At 46.5% G+C, this 15,741-nt stretch overlaps 1 protein-coding gene across 2 annotated transcripts in view; it reads left to right on the top strand.

The window, feature by feature from the left end:
* Positions 1 to 15,741, top strand: part of Zc3hav1 (zinc finger CCCH-type containing, antiviral 1) — a 49,244-nt gene that overhangs the window by 20,103 nt on the left and 13,400 nt on the right. For both annotated transcript variants that reach the window (XM_052173459.1, XM_052173460.1), the window contains exons 4-7: positions 3,126 to 4,166; positions 4,488 to 4,586; positions 6,574 to 6,697; positions 11,238 to 11,412. In XM_052173459.1, the coding sequence (XP_052029419.1) occupies positions 3,126 to 4,166; positions 4,488 to 4,586; positions 6,574 to 6,697; positions 11,238 to 11,412 (1,439 nt within the window). The remainder of the gene's footprint in view (positions 1 to 3,125; positions 4,167 to 4,487; positions 4,587 to 6,573; positions 6,698 to 11,237; positions 11,413 to 15,741) is intronic.

Genomic DNA, 15,741 nt, shown 5'->3' with positions numbered 1-15,741 from the left:
TTCACTTTACTTCGTTCTGTTCAGTGCTGGTCTCTGTCAGAGCTTTGAAAATCCCATCCTAAGGGATAAACGCTACCTTTTCTTAAGCATTTTTCATATAACATACCGTGGTAGTGATCTGAAAACCTTTGTCTTTTAATTTAATTTAATTTAAACTAAATTATATTATTGTCTTAGGGTTGCTATTGCTGTGATGAAGTAACTGTGACAAAGCAGCTTGGGGAGGAAAGGGTTTTATTTATTTGCCTTACACTTGCTCACATCACACTGTGCTGGCTTGCTCACACTGCTCTCTCTCTCTCTCTCTCTCTCTCTCTCTTACCACCCTCCTTCCCCTCACCCCTTTCTTTGTTTCTTTCTTTTGTTTTTGTTTTGTTTGAGGCAGGGTTACTCTGAGTAGCCCGGCTGTCCTGGAACTCCAACTGTAGACCAGGCTAACCTTAAACACCCATCTCTACCTTCCTAGTGCTGGGATTAATGGTATACCCCACTACTGACCAGCTCAGCCTGCTTTCTTATAGAACCCAGGCCTACCAGCCCAGGGAGAACCCCCCACAATGGCCTGGGCTCTCCTGTATCAATCATTGCCCCACAGCTGGGTCTTATTGAGGCGTCTTTTTCAGTTGAGGTGTTCCCTCTCAGAAGACTCTAGCTTGTGTCAAGCCAACATTATAATAAGACCAGCCAGCACGACTGCATTACGTGTGTGTGTGTGTGTGTGCGTGCGTGTGTGTGTGTGTGTGTGTGTGTGTGTAGGTCAGAGGACAACTTCCAGTTCTCTCTTTCCCCAGATTGGCCCCAAGTCATTCAGGCTTGGTGGCAGGCGCTTTCTCGCAGAGTCATCTCACTGGGTCTTGTCTGGTGGACACAGTAGAGGCCGAGTTTATGAAGGCAGTAGAATCCCTGACTCTAGGAAGCTGCAGTGACGCGAGGAAAAGCTCTTTGTACCTACCATGAGAATGGTGCACAGTCTACAGGAGACTGGCCCAGAATCGGCCATCATTATCCCTCACAGCGAACCTATGGGCAATGGCGGGTTTATTACTTATCAACCTCACTTAGGGTAAGGAAACCAGTGTTGTTTAAGCAGCTTTCAATCATGCTTAGAAGACCAAGCAGTACTGTGAAGATTAAATCAGAGCCATGCTTTCGAGCCGAGCACACGAATGCCTCTCCCACACCGCAGTGCTCTGAACAGAGTGCCCGCAGAGGCGGGGTTTGTGAACGGTTCATGGTGGGGGGGGAAGATCTATTATTGTCACTTCTAGCTAAGCTGTGCAGTTAGACATTGTGACAGAGGGAGTAACGAAGCTAGCTCAGGCAGTCAGCGGGTCTCCAGGGCAGGAGTGAGGATTAAAAAGAAAAAAGACAATTAGACAACACTATAGCATGACCCCAGCCAGTTCTGAGGCTGAAGGTGCGTTTTAATTTTTTGCCAGTCCACTTTTATGTCATTCTGAGTACATACATACAAAGAATATGGTTAGTCCTTAAGGCATAAACAAAGTAGTCAAGGAACAAACAAAACAAAGTAGCCAGTCAAGGAACAAGCAGGGCAGAAATCAAGGCACTACACCAAGTCCCGCGGTCGCTCTGTCTAGGGCTTTATCGGGGTGTTCCAGGTACACGGAGTACAACACCTTCCTCCGCGGTGTCTGCCTTGAGCCCGATATCAGATTCCTGCCAAATTCCTAGAAGCAGCACCAAAAGCTCTCCACAGGGGAGGCTTGCTTTTGCTACAATACCGTTGTCCCCTTTCCTCTACCAGGATAATGCACACATGTTCCTCAAAAGCGTCCAGACACTACCGCACCTCCACCCTACCTTTCAAATGTCTTTCCGCAACAGACGTCACGTACATATGTACATACCTACATATGTACATACCTACATACCTACATACCACACCACACCAGACTTCACACACTGGGTCACTCCTTCTGTCTTCTCTGTTTCTTAGACTTTTCCAGAGAAAAGATGCTGCTTTATCAGTGTCTTTAGATTTTTTTTCCCCCTTCAGTATATATAATGTAGGGTAGGCTAGCCTAGAACTTGCTGTGTAGCCAAAGCTGGACTCCTGTCTTAGCATCCTAAACACTGGAATTATAGGCGTGGTCCACCCCATCTGCCTTCCATTTCAGCTTTTCATAATAAGTTGTGGCCTTTGTTGTGGTAAATATTATTGGGGGTTTCTACCCCACCTTAAATCATTTAGTTTCCTTTATATTTATAATAAGCCTTAAAAGCACTAGGGCTGGGCAGATATCAACCCTCTGTGCTGTTTTGTCTATTTCCCTGTCAATAATCCCGAGATATCACTTGCCGTGTTTCCCCCAGGCCGCTCCTACTCCAGCAGGCCGGCCCTCATGGCCGTGGGCTCACGATCCACCCACCCCATGGTGCCCTCTTCCTTCTGTCTCCTCTCTCTTCTCTCCTCTCTTTCTTTTCTCTTCTCTCAGTTTCTACTCAGACCACGAGCCTACCCCTCTTCTGCCCAGCTGTAAGCATCTTTATTCTAACAATAGTTTTAAATTAAGGATTAAGGTTTTGCACAACGAAAGCTGGCATCTGTAAGAATTCTTGAGGCAACTAGACCATTACAGTAGGAGCCACAGCCCAGCCCTCAGGAGGCACTAAGGGAGCTAGAGGAAGAAGCCTGCAAAGTTTGTGGCTTAGAGGAAGTCTTAGCTCGAGTCTGCAGTCATTGATATTTAGTTTCAGGGTTAGAGGTGCCTGTTCACGAACCCAGATCATACTGAGTGACAAGTGACATCTCTGAGGGCTGTGGACATGTTTCTCTCATTGGCTGCACTCCAGCTGTCATTCGCTGTAGTACTGAACGTGAACCTAGAACTAGAGTCTGGAGACTCTCCACCTGGGGTCTCAGGGACTCGAGGACTCCCTGAGTTCCAGGAGAGGCGAGAGGAGCATTGGGTTCCTCCCTTGTCTTAGTCACAGACTGCTTTTGTGGACTCTGTCGGATTGCAGCTCGGTCCTGAGACCCACGGCCACCGCTTAGGAAACCCTTTATGATAGAACTCAGCTACAGGACTGGATTAGCAGAGAGAACATAGAGGTTGGAACTGACCTGCACTTGAATTTTCTCTCTGGGTTTCTCTTTCCAGCTCCCTATCCACATCGCAGAGGTGGGGCACACAGAGACAGAAGCAAGAGCAGAGACCGATTCCTTCACAACACAACAGAACTTCTCTCCACCGTCTCACCTCTGGGATCTGGTCCTCCTAGCCCAGATGTCACCAGCTGTAAGGATTCCCTGGAGGATGTGTCTGCAGATATCACCCAGAAGTTCAAGTACCTGGCTACTCACGACCAGGCGCAGCTTACCTCGGCCTCGTCTAAGGCTGCTGGTGTCCGAGGACCCAGTCAGATGAGAGCAAGCCAGGAGTTTCCGGAGAATGGAGATGCAGATGGCTTATTTTCTAGGAATCGTTCGGATTCATCCTCAAGTCGAGCCTCTGCTGCCGGCTTTCCTCTTGATGTGGCACAAAGAAAAGAAGCCGGGGCCCTCAAAATGGGCGTGCCTTCTGGACACCGCATGGAGGTCAAGGGCAAGAACGAGGACGTCGACCAAATCCTGCTTTTAAGTAGTTATATTGGTGGGATGACAGAGGAAGAAACAACAGTCCCAGGAGCTCTAAGTAAAAGCACCACAGCCTTTTTGGAAGACTTGGAAGAAATGATGTTTCCTAGCAACCATCAGAAGCATATGGCTAAGACCCAGAATCCCCAGACCGCTGGCAGAATCACTGACAGTGGTCAAGACACGGCATTCCTGCATAGTAAATATGGAGAAAACCCATCGTGGCCTGGTACATCTACCCATAATGGCCCAAATGGTTCTAGTCAAATTATGAAGGAAATGTCTAATGTCTCTAAAAGTAGTGCCACTGGTTTTGGCGTAAAATCCGCAATTACTGGAGGAAAAGAAGCAGTCTATTCTGGAGTTCAGAGCCTGAGAAGCCAGGTCCTGGCTATGCCTGGGGAGACCACAACCCCTATACAGGGCAGCAACAGGCTGCCTCAGTCACCTCTGTCTCCCTCAAGCCACAGAGTTGCAGCCCCTGGGAGCCCTGGCAAGAACTCCACCCATGCCTCCGGGAGCCTAGCCAGCGAGTCCTCGAGAATGATGTCTGACCCTGCTGAGCGTAAGTCGCCTAGGGGACTCCCAAGACTGGAGTGCTTAGGGAAAGACAAACACAACACCACAGCACTGAATCACCTACCTGAGAACTGTAATCATCTCATAGCCAGAAGTCTCTGGTACCCTGGTGTCCATGATTCATTCTACAGAGGGGCTGTGCAGGCTCTCAGGAGCACCCTGAATCCAGGGATGCACATGTGCATAAATATGGGAAACACGTGCATGAATGTGGGAAACACACACACACACACACACACACAACTTTCCTCACTTCTGGCCCCGTGTCCTCACTTCTGGCATACACACATCCTCTCTTGTTTTGCAGATCTCCTCCGCTACATCGTAAGTCCTACATCTCCTAGGATGGATGATCGTGGCCCGAAGGAAATCTGTCAGGACCATCTGTACAAGGGCTGTCAACAGAGTAAGTTGCCATCTCCGTAAGATGCCTTTAGCTACTGTGGGCACTGCTGCTGTGAGCATGGTGTGCACCAGTACTTACCGGAGACCATGCTGCTGCTTTTGAGTCAGCTGAGGAATTGGATCATAGGGTAAATCTGTTTTGATTTTTAGAGAAGACTTTTCCATTGTGACTTGGCTATTTTTCTAATCCCTCCCCCTTTACTCCCTCTTTCTTCTTGCTGTCTCTTCAGTCTTTTCCTTGCTGGGCAGTGGTGGTGCACACCTTTAACCTCAAAACTTGGGAGGCAGAGGCAGGTGGATTTCTGAGTTCGAGGCCAGCCTGGTCTACAGAGTGAGTTCCATGACAGCCAGGGCTACACAGAGAAACCCTGTCTCGAAAAACCAAAAAAAAAAAAAAAAAAAAAAAGAAGATCCTTTATAATATCACACACACATACACACACACACATATCACAATGCAGTTTTTATTTTCATAAACACACCTATTAGCCCCTCTCGTCCCTCTCTCTCCCTCACCAATCTGCCCCCTTCCCAGCAAGCCCTCCAACAAGATGTTCTTCTTTTTTCCCTTTGGTAATGAGGCGCCTGTTTATTCACAATGGCTCACATAAGCACGGGTGTGGGGCTGTTTACAGGGCACAGGCAGCTTATCAATGGCCACACCACTGAAGAAAATGACTCTCCCGCCTCCAGAACATTCTTCTTCCTCCCCTTGCCCCTCTCCCGCCTCCCCCGCGCCTCCATTAATGCCTTTTTGAGTGGTATAAATCTCAAGCGGCGCCCTTCTGTGAGTTCCTCTGCGGTGCCTTTTTACTGTAAAGCAGCCGTGCACTTTTAAGCATTTCTATGATCATTTAAGGGGCTAGAGAGATGGTTCAGAAGTTGAGCACCTTACTGCTCTAATAGAGGATCTCTGGGCAACGTTTCTGACACCGCATGGCTGCTTACAACCACCCGTGACTCCAGCTGTAGTGGAGCCAGTGCAGCCTCCAAGGCTCATGGGCACCTCCGTGCACCCAGGGTGGATAAACTCATGCAGGCGCACACGTACACATAAGACTTTTTGAATCATTTTATAAAAACCCATTGTATTTATATATTTACTCATATGTATATCGATTAGACACATACATATATGGCAGCAATAATGACTGAAGAAAAGGAGGTCATGAATTCAAGATGGTCCAGGAGCTGAGGTCCAGGAGGGCTTGGAGGGAGAAGGGTGATGGAAATACAGCACTCATGTATGAAATTTAAAATAAATAAACAAATAAAACAGTATGTGACCTTAACACAGCATTGAGAACTTGAGAGGTGGGTGTCTGTATTCTCAATGGCTGGGATGATAATAGTTCCTTACTCAGCAAGTGTCCATTCTAGTATTTTTTGCCACATGTGCTGGGAGCGTTAGTTTGACAATGACACAGCTTTTCTGTAATTAAAGTGAGCATCAGAAAAGCCACAAACAGGAATCCTGCTGAAAATAAGCCAGTGCATGGCAGCTAGTCCAAATTGGGTATCAGATACCAGGTTAAGGAAGTAAAACATACCAGTCAGATCATAATGAAGTGAGAGTACTCACTGGGATTCATTGGGGAAGAGATGACTTTTAGGCCAAGGCTTCAAAGAAAGGCAAGGTGGCGCTGTCTATCCTGGAGAGCTCCATGTCTCATCTAGAAAAAGGTGCAGCTCCTCTGGAACTGGAGTTACGGATGGTTGTGAGCTGCCCTGTGGGTACTGGGATCGGACCTAGGCCATCTGGAAGAGCAGCAGCTGAGCCATCGCTCCAACCCAGACTTTATTTTCTAATGGGTTTCTATGGGAACTAGAGTCAATAACACACAATCCAACCAGGGGCCAAAATGACCAAAGGGACAAGGGGGAAATGCCTGGCTGGTGGGATGGGTGGTCTTGACAGGAAACCAGCAGTGAACTTGAATTGTTGGAAACCCCAGCACGTGACTGTAAAACCCTTCTTATCCTTGCAGGCAACTGCGACAAGAGCCACTTCCATCTGCCCTACCGGTGGCAGCTGTTGATGTCCAACACCTGGATGGACTTCAAGGACATGGAGTATATCGAGCAGGCCTATTGTGATCCCCAAATTGAAATGTAAGTTGGTGGCTGTCCTCTAACTAATGGGACCCACAACTTGAGCAGAGGAGCCTCAGCCTGTGGTACACCAAGCTGATTAGCGCTAGAGATTCTGGGAAGATTTAGTCGCTCAAGTGACATAACAATGACGTGACTGGTCTGTAGATGTGTCCCATGGAAAAGCACAGTACAGAGGTCAGCGCATACTCATTTTTTTAAAAAAAAGATTGATTGATTGATTGATTGATTGATTGATTGATTTAATGTGTATGAGTACACTGTTAGATGGTCGCCAGACATCATGTGGTTGCTGGGCCTTCAGAAGAGCAGTCAGTGCTCTTAACCTCTGAGCCATCTCAGCCCCAGCTCATACTCTTAATAGCTCGTCACTATTTAAAACAGCAGAAACCGGGGAGGTGGATGGCTTAGTGCACGGAAACACTTGTCCCCAAAGCCTGACAACCTGAGTTTGCTCCCTGGAAGTCATGAAGAAGCCGGGTGAGATGGCCCCCCACTGGAAGCTGGCGGCCACGCAGCCTGGGGTATACCACATAACAGGAGAAAGAAAAAAGGCCCTGCCCCAGGGAGGCAGCTTGTCCTCTGCCTTCTGCCTGTGTGCAGTGGCACGTGTGCCCACACTCACACATACCACACACACACAGCAAAAATTATTAAACAAAAATACATTAAAACCTGGGAGGTAATGTTGACGCACGCCTTTAATCCCAGCACTTGGGAGGCAGAGGCAGGCCCTTTGAATTTGAGGCCAGCCTGGTCTACAGAGCAAGTTCCAGGCCAGCCAGTGCTCTGTTACACAGAGAAACCCTGTCTTAGAAAAACAAAAACAAACAAAAAACCTAAAACACTGGGACAGCAGTTCAGTTGTCTTATGAGTGTGAGGACCTGTTACACCCCCTCAAACCCATGCTTTACAAAAGCCAGACAGACACAGCAGTGCGTGGTGGCTCACGCCTTCAATCCTAGCACTCCAGAGGCAGCAGTAGGCAGATCTCTGAATTTGAGGGCAGCCTGGTCTACAGACTGAGTTCCAGGAGAACCAAAGGGTCATAGAAAACTCTATCTCAAAATAAATTAGTGAATTAATTTAAAAAAACTAAAAGCCAGACAGATATTGAGGTGTTGTCTCAGTCGTAGAATCTTTGCCTAGCAAGCGCAAGGTCCTGGATTCAGTCCCCAGCTCTGGGTGGGGGAAGGAGGTAGGGCTATGGTGTGCGCTTAAGATCCCAGACCTGGGGCCGGAGGGACAGATGGATCCCTAGGGTATGCTAGTTAGCCACCCTAGCCTCCTGGGTGAAGACCTCATCTTTATAGGCTTTTTTTTTTTTTTTTTTTTGATTTGGTTTTTTCGAGACAGGGTTTCTCTGTGTAGCCCCGGCTGTCCTGGAACTCACTCTGTAGACCAGGTTGGCCTCGAACTCAGAAATCCGCCTGCCTCTGCCTCCCAGAGTGCTGGGATTACAGGCGTGCGCCACCACCGCCCGGCTTGAAGACCTCATCTTAAAAAGCAATGTGGGAAGGTGCCAGAGAATGACAGTTGAGGCTGTCTTCTGGCCTCCACATACATATAGATCCATGTGCATGCATGTACACATACACACATCACACAGAGACACATTTAAAAAATGATTTAAGTGATTCAGAATAAATAAGCCTTTGGCTTAGTTTAATAATTTAAAAATATAACTGACAGTTTGGGAGGTAGTAAAGTGCTTGAATTCACTCCCCAGAACACAGTGTGTGTGTGTGTGTGTGTGTGTGTGTGTGTGTGTGTGTAATCTCGGTTCTGGGAGACTTGAGACAGGTGATTCCCAGCCTAGCCCGCTTGGTGAGTTCCAGGTCAGCGAGAGACCCTGTCTCATAAAAAACAAAACAAAACACAGTTGAGGGGCTGGAGAGGTGGGTCAGCAGTTAAGAGCACCGACTGTTCTTCCGAAGGTCCTGAGTTCAAATCCCAGAAACCACATGGTGGCTTACAACCATCTGAAATGAGATCGGATACCCTCTTCTGGTGTGTCTGAAGACAGCTACAGTGTACCTTCATCTGATAAATAAATAAATCTTAAAAATCCACAGTAGATATAAAGTTTGACCTCTAACTTTCATGCACACATGTACCCCCATACACATATAATTTGAATAATTGTGTTCTAGTACAGACGTTTGATGTGTACCTACAATTTTGTGTGTGCCATCTCTGTGTTCTAGAAGCATCCAAGAGGTGCCTTGGATTTCTGCATTTGCCAGGGTTGGCGTGGGTGATAGCTGCATGAGTACCTTGACTTTTGGTGTGCAAGAGGGAAGTGTACACCTTTTTTTATTCCAGTATGGAATTTAGGTAGATGTTCTGTGATGCTGCATTCTGCCACGAGGGGGCAGCACTAACTGTTCTCGTATGTAGATGAACTTTTGGGGGGGGGGGCTGGTGCTCTCCCCCACAACATACTTTTCCTCCTTCTTAAACCCAGCTAAGAATAGAATTTGTTGTGGTGACAGTATTGTGTAGCATATGTGTAGTATATGTGTAGCAGTATTCTTGCTCTTGCTTTCCCCGATTCCCTTAACCTGTGGTGACCAACAATGTCTTCCACTTATTACTGAAGGTTCCCTGATCTTTCCTGACCAAGGACCTAAGAGGTCTTTCTTAGAACAGCAGTTCTTAAACTTTCATCTCAACAACATCACCACTCTTGAAACATTGAGGATCTGTGTATGTTAATTACAGCTATCAGTATGTCATATTAAAAATAATACCTAGGGCTGGATGAGGGCTCAGTAGAAAAGTGCTTGCAGTGTGAAAAGGATGAACTAAGTTCAGTTCCCAGAATACACTGGGGAAGGCTAGAACTGACTTCTAAGTGTAGTTCTCTGACCTCCATGCATGTGCTTGTGTGCACACACCATATACACACATGTACACATACATGCATGCATGTATACACACGTGCATCATACAATACACACACGCACATAAACACACACATCATATACATAAATACACATGCAAACACTCATGTTATATATCCACGTGTGCATACATGCACATCTTATACACACACCATACATGCATACTCTACCCATGTAGACACATACTCTCAAATGCACACACGTCACACATCATGTGCATACACATCATAGCCACACCCCCTCACATCACACCCACAAAACTCATACATACACACAAATATAAAATGAAATCTGCTGTAAAGTTACATGTCATGTAGCCTCCAGAGAGCTATCTTGTACACATGAAAGTAGGAAAGCGAAAAAGGTAAATGGTAGGGGTTTTGCTCTGTTTCTTGAAGCAGGGTTTCTCTGTGTAGCCATGGCCGTCCTGGAACTTACTCTGCAGACCAGGCTGGCCTCTGACTCCTGAGTGCTGGGATTAAAAGCATTTGCCACCAAGCCCAAGCCCAGTCTTTTTTTTTTTTTTTTTTTTTTTTTAAGATAGTGCTTTAATATTACTGTGATAGCTTTGAGCTTGTCAGTCCTACATTATTCAGACTATTTGAATTACCATAAATCTGTTTTTTTAATTAAAAAAATGAGTTCCTAAGCACTAAGTCGATTTGTTTTATGAACAATTTTTTTCTTTTATGGGGGGGCAGGGGGTTAGAGGGTGTCATTTTACATTTTCCCTTTATGTAAAGATTTTTTTTTATTTTCTTTAGTATGTATGAGTGGTTTTGGCTGTTTGCATGTGCGGATTTCTTGGAACTGAAGTTGCAAATGGTTGTGAGTCACCATGTGAGTGCAGGAAATTGAACCCAAGTCCTCTATCAGACCACCTAGTACTCTCAACCAGCCACAGGAAGCCTTCGCTCAAGGCCACTGGGAAATTGTTTTAAGGGAAAAAATAAATATCTCTTTACATTTATTTATTTATTTATTTATTTATTTATTTAGGGCCTCACTGTGTAGACCAGGCTAGCCTCCAACTTACAGAGATCCATCTGCCTTTGCTTCCTGAATGCTGGGATTGAAAAGCACCACCACACCCAGCAGGAATGTCTGGTTTTGGAAAAACATTGCATACTGTCTTAGTTAGGGTTTTACTGCTGTGAACAGACACATGACCAAGGCAACACAGGTTCAGAGGTTCAGTCCATTATCATCAAGGCAGGAGCATGGCAACATCCAGGCAGGCATGGTGCAGGAGGAGCTGAGAGTGCTACATCTTCATCTTAAGGCCGCTAGGATGAGGGTCTTAAAGCCCACCCCCACCCCCATTCTAGCACACTTCCTCCCAACAAGGCCACATCTCCTAATAGTGCCACTCCCTGGGCCAAGCATATTCAAACCACCACACATATGTTGTCCAGACAAATTACCTGTCTGAATTTCAGGGTTTTTTATTATTATGTGTAAGACTGGGAGCTGTGCAAAGGAAATTTAGGCTCAATCCCAATACCACTTAGAATGAAAGAGTCAGAGGGAAATGGAGAAAGAACATTTGTAGATCCATTGTGTTCATGGTAGGGGTAACCAGAATGCTGGGAACAGAGGTCACCAAAGTTAACTTTCCACCTTTCTCTCACAGCATTTTGATAGAAAAACATCAGATCAATTTCCAGAAAATGACTTGTGATTCCTACCCCATCCGACGCCTCTCCACTCCTTCATTTGCCGAAAACACACTTAATTCTGTCTTCACCACCAAGTGGCTTTGGTATTGGAAGAATGAACTTAATGAATATATTCAGTATGGGAATGAGGTGAGTACCATTTCCCTTTGCGGGGAAAGAAGCCAAAACACTATTGAAATGTTTGAAGCCTACATACCTATACCTTCGTAGACTAGGAAGGCGGGGCCTCCGGCCAGTTTCCAGTTCCTCTACTCTAGGAAGAATGAGAAGCTCAAACCCATATTGTTTTTCACTTGGGAGACACAACTCAGTCCTGTGTCCCTCTTTCCCATTCTGAAAGACGCCTGGGGCTGTGAACTAGCTTTCTGTGTATCAGTTCCAAGTATACAGCCAGCACAAAGGGTGGTAACGGGCTTAGGAGACCGATGGAGAGAGATGTCTCCACCGTGCTGTACTAGCAGAATGTCTTATCCTGCTCTAACATACAGACCACACTGGTCACTAGTATTCAGTCGGAGTTTGGCCTGACACAGACTTGACTTGGACTAGAAGATTCTAGGCTGACCCACAGCGGTGACTCAACAAGAAGGAATAGAGTTGGGGAAGCTGAGGGTCTCCTTTTCGGCAAATGTCTTTTCTTTTGATTCATAGCTTTAAAGGGGTGGGGGTAGGAGGAAAAGGCAGAGCGAGAAATGACTTCAAATCAAAATGACTTCGAAAGAGAGACTTGAAGCCAAGAGCAGAGGACAGAGGTGACAGCGAGGTTCTGCGTAGTTAGAAGTGAGGGGCATTGGATTAGCCAAAGCAGAGAGAGACACACTGTCCATTGGAAGGACCGTAGTGCCTCTATGACTAAACCCTAACTGCAGGGCAGGGACACTGCAGTGTTAACGTCTGCTGTGGACAAGGCACCCTGGAGGGAAGCTGTGGGCAGTAGGGAGGGAGGCTGTGGGCAGTAGGGAAGCTGTGGGCAGTAGGGAGGGATGCTGGAGGCAGTAGGGAGGGAGGCTGTGGGCAGTGGGGAGGCTGTGGGCAGTAGGGAGGGAGGCTGTGGGCAGTGGGGAGGCTGTGGGCAGTAGGGAGGGAGGCTGTGGACAGTAGGGAGGCTGTGGAAAGTAGGGAGGGAGGCTGTGGGCAGTAGGGAGGGAGGCTGTGGGCAGTAGGGAGGGGGTCTACAAGGCTCCCTCCATCCTCAAGGCCACAGCACAGTGCTTTCCAAGGCTCCCAGCAGCACACACATTGTAAGGAAGAATCTTCCAAGGAACCTAACTGAGCCGAGAGGAGTGTGAGGCAGAGTGGCTGTTCTGAAGGAGGCCACGTGCCAGACCTGACTTCTCCATCCCTGTGGTGATCTGCTTTCTCCCGGGGCCAGCACAGCAGAGTTCTGGTCACAGTGGGCTCCTGTGACACGAACACTCCAGATTCTTCTTACGGTCAAGCCAAGCATGCTGTCAAAGTGCAGTCGCATAGAGGAGATTTTGTCAAGTGCTGTGGGAATAGACATTAGAAGCCCAAATTAATTAACCTTGGTAAGGATGAAAATAAACTCTAGGTCTCTTGGTTCCTACCTTATGTATTTAATGTTCTGTCAGATAAGGAAGAAAGATCAGGAAACATTTGTATCCTAGTGACATCAGTGCCAGCAACCAAAAAGAGATAGGAGATATTTAAATTTAAATTTAGAGCCACCAACTAAGGTGCCTGTCACCAAACCTGACAACCTGACTTCTATAAGAAATAAGTAAATGTAATTTAAACATTCAGTATGTCTAGTTTTATAGATCACATTTCCTAATAAAACATCAAGAAACTTCACCCACAAGCATGGGGGTGCATGAAATCATATCACTGGGTCATACCAGCCCGGTGTGTATCGAGATCCTGCACCAAACAAACAAAAGGAAGAAAGAACATTTCTGAGCTTTTTTTTTTTTTTTTTTTGATTTGGTTTTTTTTTCAAGACAGGGTTTCTCTGTGTAGCCCTGGCTGTCCTGGAACTCACTCTGTAGACCAGGCTGGCCTCGAACTCAGAAATCCATCTGCCTCTGCCTCCCAGAGTGCTGGGGTTACAGGAGTGCACCACCACCGCCCAGCATTTCTGAGCTTTTTAATACAGACATTTTTCCCCTGGGACATTCAAACTACAAAGGCGTTAAGATATAATTTTTCTTTCTTTCTTTTTTTCTTTTTTCTTTTCTCTGTATAGCCCTGGCCTCGAACTCAGAAGTCTGCCTGCCTCTGCCTCCCAGGTGCTGGGATTAAAGGCCTGCGCTACCACTGCCTTTGGCTTAAAACATAGTCTTAAATGTGCATAAACACAGTGCAAAGCCTTTGTGCTGTGTGATGTGAATGAGTTCTTGTGGCGTCATCCTGGTATACATGGAGTTGGCTCTTCTTCCACTAAAAGAGAGAGAGGGTAAAGGTTTGAGCCTTTATCTGTGTTCCCCCACGGTGGAGAGTTTGATCCCTGGGACCCACGTGGTAGAAGAGGAAAGTGACTTCTACGAGCTGTCCTTGGACCTTCACACGGGCACCCTGGCTAATGCACTTCCCCTACCCTCCCACTAAATAAATGTCCAAAGGTTAAAAAGAATATATATAGGTCAGGCATGGTAGCACATGCCTTTAATCCCAGCACTTGGCCGAGGTAGTTGAATTTCTGTGAGTTCAAAACCAGCCCAGTCCACATGAGTTTCAGACTCTGTTTCAAAAGCAGGGAGGGCAGTGTATGGGAGAATGCTTAAAAAAATAGTTAGCCTGGCAGAAGCAGGAGGATCTCTGTGAGTTTGAGGCCAGCCTGGTCTACAGAGTGAGCTAGGTGGTGGTACATGCCTTTAATCCCAGCACTTGGGAGGTAGAGGTAGGCATGTTTCTGAGTTCGAGGCCAGCCTGGTCTACAGAGTGAGTTCCAGGACAGCCAGGGCTACACAGAGAAACCCTGTCTCAAAAAAAAAACCAAAAAAAAAAAAAAAAAAAAAAAAGCTGGGCGGTGGTGGCACATGCCTGTAATCCCAGCACTTGGGAGGCAGAGGCAGACGGATTTCTGAGTTCGAGGCCAGCCTGGTTTACAGAGTGAGTTCCAGGACAGCCAGGGCTGTAAAGAGAAACCCTGTCTTGAAAAAAAAAAAGAAAGAAAGAAAGAAAGAAAGAAAGAAAGAAAGAAAGAAAGAAAGAAAGAAAGAAAGAAAGAAAGAAAGAAAGAAAGAAAGAAAAGAAAAACGAGATGGACGAGGAAAGTGAAACCACATTTTATCTACAAGGTTCAAATACAATGGAGTTAAGAAACTCATGATATTTTTAGGATGTATTTTGTATTTGTGTTGGGTTGAATTCATAACTATCTTCAGCTGCACCAGACCCTAGAGCCTTGCTAGTCAAATCGAGGTTCATAGACCATCACCTAGGTGATGTTCAAATGCTGAACCACCAAGTCCTTCTCCTAACTCCTGAACCCTGTTTAGTCAGTTCCCTGGTGTATTTCCTGTGTGAGAAATTTGGAAAAATGGTTTAAGGCACAAAGCTGAAGGGATAGATGATGTAATTGTCATCTTAGAGGCTTATTACTGCCTCCATCCGCTAACCTGAGACTTATTGCTGAATAAACTCACCCTTCCTAGCCCTTTCTGAGCTCTGACTGGCTGGTGAACTCAGCTGTTCCGGCTCAAACTGCTCTCCAAGCTGACTGAGTCAATCTGGCTTCTCTCTCGGCCTCTGACTCTTTGCTCTGCTTGGCCTCAAACTAACTCTAGCAATCTGTTCTAATCTTCTGGCTCCTTCTCATTCTCTGGCTCATTCTATCTTTGTTGTGCCCGGGAAATGTTAGAGATCCCCAAAAAATACACACAGGAGTCGATCTGATGCAACACACAGCAGGGTCTTTATTCTATTCGAGCTAGCTCGGGCCCCTGCAACATACACAGGATGGTTTTGGTGGTGGTGGTGTTAGTTGGGGAGCCCTGACTGTCTATCAGGGTAGGGCTTTATAGTAAGCAGCAAGCAGGGAGTACGTGTGCAAGCATCTAATTGGAAAGCTACTGTGGCCTTTAACATAATTGGTTGGTTCTGGGAGTCATATCATAAACCTAACTTCTGCTCCCCTCTGCATTGGTGGTCATTAGGCGGGGGATGGCTCATAACCTGGGGGTGCAGGTTTGTTAGGGGAAAAACCTGGAGACACTGGTCTTGTTAAGGGTGGTGTAACATTGAAACGCTGGTCTTGTTGGGAATTAGCCTAGAGACTGGAGCTAGGCTCAGGTTTTGATGGGAGGCAATTTGGAAACTAATGCTAGGTACCAGCCTGTTAGTTTACCTGAGTTCAAACTTAGGTCAGGTTCTCTAAAAATGGTCTGAACTTAAAAGATTTGGCATCTCACCTTCACCTAGCTCTCTCTCTCTCTCTCTCTTTCTCTTTCTCTCTCTCTTTCTCTCTCTCTCTGTCTGTCTGTCTCTCTGTCTGTC

This window comes from Apodemus sylvaticus, chromosome 2, assembly GCF_947179515.1.
Source record: "Apodemus sylvaticus chromosome 2, mApoSyl1.1, whole genome shotgun sequence".
Taxonomy (NCBI): Eukaryota; Metazoa; Chordata; class Mammalia; order Rodentia; family Muridae; genus Apodemus; species Apodemus sylvaticus.
This window is presented reverse-complemented; position numbering and strand designations above follow the sequence as displayed.